Source organism: Octopus bimaculoides, chromosome 23 (genome assembly GCF_046866305.1).
Source record: "Octopus bimaculoides isolate indiv1 chromosome 23, ASM4686630v1, whole genome shotgun sequence".
NCBI classification, from domain to species: domain Eukaryota; kingdom Metazoa; phylum Mollusca; class Cephalopoda; order Octopoda; family Octopodidae; genus Octopus; species Octopus bimaculoides.
This window is the reverse complement of record NC_142950.1, coordinates 10,216,106-10,223,849: the sequence shown is the minus strand read 5'-3', so window position 1 is coordinate 10,223,849 and position 7,744 is coordinate 10,216,106. Positions and strand designations below refer to the sequence as shown.

The window sequence follows — 7,744 nt, the reverse complement described above, 5'->3', positions numbered from 1 at the left end:
ATACCCAATTTCTTAAAAGAATAATTTTGACTAAACCTATTGAACATTTCCGTATTTAAAGGGTTTAAGTTCTATTTAAGAAGTCGACTTGCATCATGGGATATAAAGTGTGATAATGTTTACTCACGTTTCCTCTTAGCTCATCTTTTAAACTAAGATATTCTGACGAAGTATTACTTAGGTAAGCAGTAATCCAGGGTAGTTTTAGTTCCAGCATCACTTGCAATGTTTTATGAGATGCTGAAATGAATACGAAGTGAGTCAATTCGGTTGTGTGCGTGCGTTGGGGGCGTGTGTGTGTTAGTCAATCAGTTTCCGACATTTTTCACGTCTTACTTTTGTATGTTTTACAATATTACATATTATAATAATCCTTTGTACTAAAGGCACAAGGCCTAAAATTTATGGGGAAGGGACTAGTTGATTACATGGATCCAAGTATTTCACTGCTACTTAATTTATCAACCCCGAAGGGATGAAAGGTAAAGTCGACCTCGCCGGAATTTGAACTCAGAAATTACATATTATAATAATCCATTTCTACTAGAGGCACAAAGCCTGACATTTTGGAGGTAGGGACTAGTCGATCACGTCGACCCCAGGGTTTCACTGGTACTTAAATTATCGACCCCGAAAGGATGAAAAGCTAAGTCGACCTCGGCGGAATTTGAACTCAGAGCGCAAAAGCAGACGAAATGCCACCAAGCATTTTTTCTGACATGCTAATGGCTCTGCCAGCACACCGCCTTAAACTATATATTATGATAATACAAATGTTTTCATAATTTCCGCAATCTTCAGGTTTATGTAGTAGCAATATAAACCGGCAGTTGTGTTTCACAATTGACACGGTTGGTAGCTGTGAAGCTCAAATGCCTGTTTTTATACAACGGGCTTCCACGCTGTTTCCTAGTATCAAATTCACATTGGCCGGCCCGGGGCTATTATAGAAGACACGCACCCAATGTGTCACGCAGTGAGACTGAACCCAAAATCACGTGGCTGCAAAGAAATCCTCTCAACAACATAACCAGGATTACAAAATTTTTTTTTAATACTGAGTCAAACAAAATTCATCTCTGATTTCTTTCAGGACCGCAATATTGGCGTCGAGAAAATAGGAAATCTTGATTAATGCCAAAGTGGACTCCGTTATAAGTCAACCATAGGTGTGGCGGAGATATTAAAGAAACAATAGGCAAAGAATACCAGCTAATAACCGGGACAAATCCTCTGACAGGCTTCTATCTGTCAAACTTCATTCTAAGACTAAGGTTGGCCTGATACATAACTATAGTGGCACGCAGTAGGATTAAACTCGAACTGAACCAAACAGCGTGAGAACACATGGCCTAGTGGTTAGGGTGTTGCACTCACAATTTCAAGATCATGGGGTCGATCCTTGGACTGGGTGGTGCATTGTATTCTTCAGTAAAAATCTTTATTTCACAATATTCTATTTCATTCTGTTGTAAATAAGTAATCCTGCAACGGATTGGAGTACCATTTAGAGTGTTGCGATGTTGTTATAGCGTTCAGTCACTTGAACGCTATGGAAACCGTATAACTGCTCCTATGAGTCCTAGAATTCGAGACTGTAGTATCTAGGGTTACGCATATAGCATTCACGATCGATTCTCGGACTGGGCGGCACATTGTGTTTATGAGCAAGACACTTCATTTCACCTTGCTTCAATCCAGTCAGTTGTAAACGAATAACACTGCGACAGAAAGTCATTCCGTTCAGGTGGAATATTATGATCTTAGTAACTTATACACCAAGGGAACCAAGTAACCAGACCCGTGAAGCCTAGCCCTCGAGACACTAATGTGCAAGCAAAGAATATATGCCAACACCGGCGATCTTACGGTACAAGTCCTAAATATCGGCCTTTTCCGTAAAAAGCGTTGGAGAGAAACAGGGAAACGACGTCATAAAAACGAAAGACATACAGAGAGCTCGATTTATTTTGAAGGGTTTAGGGTTAGGGTTAGGATTAAGCTTAGGGTTAGGGTTTGGGTTAGAGAATTCCGTCCCTAACCGTAACCCTAACCCTAAACACTAACCGTAACCCTAACCCTAAACACTAACCCTAACCCTAAAACCCTAACCCTGACACTAAAACCCTAACCTTGACACCGTAGTGAAGATCGTGCGGGTGTTACGGAAAAGGCCTATCTTTTGTAAAGATCGCCGAAGACACTTTTTACGGAAAAGGCCGATATTTAGGACTCGTACCGTAAAAACGCCCCAACACCTCGACTTGATATTTTCAATGTCTTTCAGTGTAAAAAGCCAGCCACAAATGAACACATGAGCTTCAAGTTCCACTTACTTGGGGTTGTCTTTACTGTAGTACTCGTCCTGGTTGTTGGTGGCGCTGTCGTCGATGTTGTCGTTGCTGTTGTTGGTTGTGTTGTTGCTGTTGTTGGTTGTGTTGTTGCTGTTGTCGTTGTTGGTGTTGTTGCTGGCGTTGTTGTTGTTTCTGGTGTTGTTGTTATATCTAGTGTTGTTGTTATATCTGGTGTTGTTGTTTCTGGTGCTGTTGTTCGTGGTGGTGGTGATGATGATTGTATTGTGGTACTGTCTGTACTTGGTGACATTGACTCTGTGGTACGCTCTGTGGTTGGTGGCATTGATTCCGAGGTACTTTCTGTGGATGGTGGCATGGTTACTATGGTACTTTCTCCGGTTGTTAGCATGGTTACCGTGGTACTGTCTGTTGTTTGTGGCATTGTTTCCGTGGTACTTTCTGTGAATGATGACATTGGTTCCATGGTACTTTCTGCGGTTGGTGGTATGGTTACTATGGTAGTGTTTGTTGACGCTGGTCTTGTGTTTATGGTTAGGTCGGTCACTGTGGTTACATCTGGAGATGCTGCAATTAAATGATGTGCATTTAACATAAAATACATAATTGATTATTGGACATTAATATTATGACTTATTCAGGAACACTAAATGAAATTTTTAAACTTTTATTTATTTTTTTACGTTTCAGCCATTGGACGGTGGCCACGCTGGAGCACCGCCGTGAAGATTTTTTTCAAAAATATCGATCCCGGGTCTTTCTTTTTAAGTCTGGCAATTATTCTCTCAGTCCACCCTTCTTCGAACCACTATGTTACTGCGACATAAACAAACACCAGGTGTTAAGCAGTGTGGACATAAACGCAAAGACATTCACACACACACACACACACACACACACACACACACACACACACACACACACACACACACACACACACACACATACACATACACACATATATTTATTTATATACGACCCACTTCCTCACTGTTTCTGTCTACCAAATTCGCTCATAGGGCATTGATCGGTCCCGGTATTATAGCAGAGGGCAGCTCCTTAAGGAGTCGCACAGTGGACTTAAATTAAAACTACCTGGTGGCAAATGAGCTTCTGAATCACACAGCCATTGACTTTTATTGTTGTTATTCTTATTAGCTCCAGTTCTACTCGGATCAAGAGCACTTGTCCTCAAAAACAATCCATTCGTGACAATCTTCTAGTATAACTCATTTACAAGCATTAATTTGGGAGATAAACGCCCGGGTCTGCGCTATTAAGAAATTACTTGCAATAGTTATGTGATATGTGATGATATAAAACTGTTTAATCTATACTAATATAGGTATAGGCGTGGCTGTGTGGTAAGAAGCTTGCTTCCCAACCACATGGTTCCGGGTTCAGCCTCATTGCGTAGCACCTTGGGCAAGTGTCTTTTATTATAACATCGGGCCTACCAAAGCCTTATGAGTGGATTTGGTAGACGGAGACTGAAAGAAGCCCGTTGTATTTATATGTGTGCATGTGTGTGTGTGTTTGTGTGTCTGTGTTTGTCCCCCCACCATCGCTTGACAACCGATGTATATGTGTTTACGCTCCTGTAATTTAGCGATTCGGCAAAAGATACCGATAGAATTAGTACTAGGCTTGCAAAGAATAAGTCGTGGCGCCGATTTGTTCGACTAAAAAGGTGGTGCTCCAGCTTGGCCGCAGTCAAATGACTGAAATAAATAAGAGAAATAAAAGAATAACATTTATGGAACCTCCAAGTTTAGAAATAAATATTTTGAGCCTGGGAAACCAAAGAAAAATTCTACGCATTGTTTTAAGTTCAGCGAGCATGATGAAACAAATAAGACATTTTGGTCATCCACAGAATCCGTCTCCATTCCCAGTTGTCTTGATCTGATCTTGCCATCGAGTTGAAAATGAACATGTACGAAAGAGCGAGGTTGACGTTGCGTAATTCTTCTTCACTTCAAAGTTACCACGCAAGTCACCACTTAAGGATAACCAGATGGCCTTCGACGAACATGTGATCTTGCCTAAGAAAGATTTTTTTTTTAAGGAAGACTGACAGCTACCTATGCATGTAAGTCTCTGCACCACCAATGTTTTATCCAAAAGAAAGGCTAGCGACTTGGGCCACCTGGCATAATTGGCTGTCATCACAGACGTTGCTCTCAAAATGCAAAGAGCTGGGACAAATAACACAAGGTATCTATCCTTCTATTAATTTCGCCAATCTACTACCCTGGAATGATAATTTTCATTTTTTATGGACCCCGAAAAATAATTAAAAGGTAAAGTTGACAGCAGTGAGATTTGAACTCACAATGTAGACTATTGAAATATTTACTGCTATGTGTCCTATTCAATCCCCTCTCATAGTGCTGCTGAAACTTTTTTTTATTTATTTTAACTACTACCCCTTTTCTCTTACTAACACCCTCTCAGTACTCTCCATTCTCGCTATGAATGCATATAATTAAGTATCTCTCTCTCTCTCTCTCCCTCTCTCTCTCTCTCTCACACACACACACACACACACACACACACACACACACACACACACACACAAAGCTGCTGACTGGTTGATCATCGTTAAAGCAATATGTACGTAAGTTATTTCATCTATACTCTTTACTCTTTTACTTGTTTCAGTCATTTGACTGCGGCCATGCTGGAGCACCGCCTTTTAGTCGAGCAAATCGACCCCAGGACTTATTCTTTGTAAGCCTAGTACTTATTTTATCGATTCTTTTGCCTAACCGCTAAGTTACGGGGACGTAAACACACCAGCATCAGTTGTCAAGCGATTTGGGGGGACAAACACAGACACACAAACACACACACACACACACACACACATATATATATATATATATACATATACATATATACGACGGGCTTTTTTTTCAGTTTCCGTCTGCCAAGTCCACTGACAAGGCTTTGAACGGCCCGAGGCTTTAGTAGAAGACACTCGCCCAAGGTGCCACGCAGTGGGAATGAACCCGGGACCATGTGATTGGTAGGCAAGCTACTTACCACGAACACCAGTTATCTTTAGTAAAAGGTGAAAGATTTATCCGCTCAGGGTGAGGTCTCTGAGGTCTAGCAACAGTTAGAAGCTTCGTTAATGGAAGGACAGAAGAGTCTTTTTGCTTTACCCAACTCGAAAGTACCAGACGGTACACGATAAAAGGACGGGAGAATCTTCTCGCTTTGACTATCACTGAAAATGTTAACCAGCCATTTCCCAAGTACCAGATCTCGGTACTCGGAGTAGTTGATCGGAAATGTGAGATGTTTGACCCTACCTCCGATTCACTCCTGCGATTTTATCCCTCACTTTAGAAACTTCGAACGACACGAAATAAATTGTTTTTAATGATGCAACTCGAAGTAGATAAAGCTATAAATAATAGGTTGCAAACATCGGGCTAAAAAACTTTTTTTTTCACCTAAGGTGGTGGGGTTAACCCATTATTTACACGCTACTGTTCGTAGCTTTATCTCCTTCGAGTTTCACCATTAAAAATGAATAACTTTTGTGTTCAGACAAAAAACAATTTTCTCATAACTATTGTTAAAGGTAGTTAAACAAACAAATTAGTCACATATTAGTCGCATGCAATGTGTTTTGCTTTCTATGATGTGCTCTTGTTTTACGGAAAAGGCCGATATTTAGGACTCGTACCGTAAGATCGCCCCAACACCTCGACTTGATATTTTCAATGTCTTTCAGTGTAAAAAGCCAGCCACAAATGAACACATGAACTTCAACTTCCACTTACTTGGGGTTGTCTTTACAGTAGTACTCGTCCTGGTTGTTGGTGGCGCTGTCGTCGATGTTGTCGTTGCTGTTGTTGGTTGTGTTGTTGCTGTTGTCGTTGTTGTTGTTATATCTGGTGTTGTTGTTATATCTGGTGTTGTTGTTTCTGGTGTTGTTGTTATATCTGGTGTTGTTGTTATATCTAGTGTTGTTGTTTCTGGTGTTGTTGTTATATCTGGTGTTGTTGTTATATCTAGTGTTGTTGTTTCTGGTGTTGTTGTTATATCTGGTGTTGTTGTTATATCTGGTGTTGTTGTTATATCTGGTGTTGTTGTTTCTGGTGTTGTTGTTATATCTGGTGTTGTTGTTATATCTAGTGTTGTTGTTTCTGGTGTTGTTGTTATATCTGGTCTTGTTGTTATATCTAGTGTTGTTGTTTCTGGTGTTGTTGTTATATCTGGTGTTGTTGTTATATCTGGTGATGTTGTTATATCTGGTGTTGTTGTTATATCTAGTGTTGTTGTTTCTGGTGTTGTTGTTTCTGGTGTTGTTGTTATATCTGGTGTTGTTGTTATATCTAGTGTTGTTGTTATATCTGGTGTTGTTGTTTCTGGTGCTGTTGTTCGTGGTGGTGGTGATGATGATTGTATTGTGGTACTGTCTGTACTTGGTGACATTGACTCTGTGGTACGCTCTGTGGTTGGTGGCATTGATTCCGAGGTACTTTCTGTGGATGGTGGCATGGTTACTATGGTACTTTCTCCGGTTGTTAGCATGGTTACCGTGGTACTGTCTGTTGTTTGTGGCATTGTTTCCGTGGTACTTTCTGTGAATGATGACATTGGTTCCATGGTACTTTCTGCGGTTGGTGGTATGGTTACTATGGTAATGTTTGTTGACGCTGGTCTTGTGTTTATGGTTAGGTCGGTCACTGTGGTTACATCTGGAGATGCTGCAATTAAATGATGTGCATTTAACATAAAATACATAATTGATTATTGGACATTAATATTATGACTTATTCAGGAACACTAAATGAAATTTTTAAACTTTTATTTATTTTTTTACGTTTCAGCCATTGGACGGTGGCCACGCTGGAGCACCGCCGTGAAGATTTTTTTCAAAAATATCGATCCCGGGTCTTTCTTTTTAAGTCTGGCAATTATTCTCTCAGTCCACCCTTCTTCGAACCACTATGTTACTGCGACATAAACAAACACCAGGTGTTAAGCAGTGTGGACATAAACGCAAAGACATTCACACACACACACACACACACACACACACACACACACACACACATACACATACACACATATATTTATTTATATACGACCGACTTCCTCACTGTTTCTGTCTACCAAATTCACTCATAGGGCATTGATCGGTCCCGGTATTATAGCAGAGGGCAGCTCCTTAAGGAGTCGCACAGTGGACTTAAATTAAAACTACCTGGTGGCAAATGAGCTTCTGAATCACACAGCCATTGACTTTTACTGTTGTTATTCTTATTAGCTCCAGTTCTACTCGGATCAAGAGCACTTGTCCTCAAAAACAATCCATTCGTGACAATCTCCTAGTATAACTCATTTACAAGCATTAATTTGGGAGATAAACGCCCGGGTCTGCGCTATTAAGAAATTACTTGCAATAGTTA

At 40.5% G+C, this 7,744-nt stretch overlaps 1 protein-coding gene across 1 annotated transcript in view; it reads right to left on the bottom strand.

Annotated features, from left to right (window-relative positions):
- LOC106871915 (uncharacterized) overlaps positions 1-7,744 on the bottom strand; it is a 117,417-nt gene that overhangs the window by 51,965 nt on the left and 57,708 nt on the right. The window contains exons 5-7 of the mRNA XM_089340713.1: positions 6,110-7,039; positions 2,337-2,879; positions 128-240 (exon numbers count right to left, since the gene is read on the bottom strand). Of these exons, the coding sequence (XP_089196839.1) occupies positions 128-240; positions 2,337-2,879; positions 6,110-7,039 (1,586 nt within the window). The remainder of the gene's footprint in view (positions 1-127; positions 241-2,336; positions 2,880-6,109; positions 7,040-7,744) is intronic.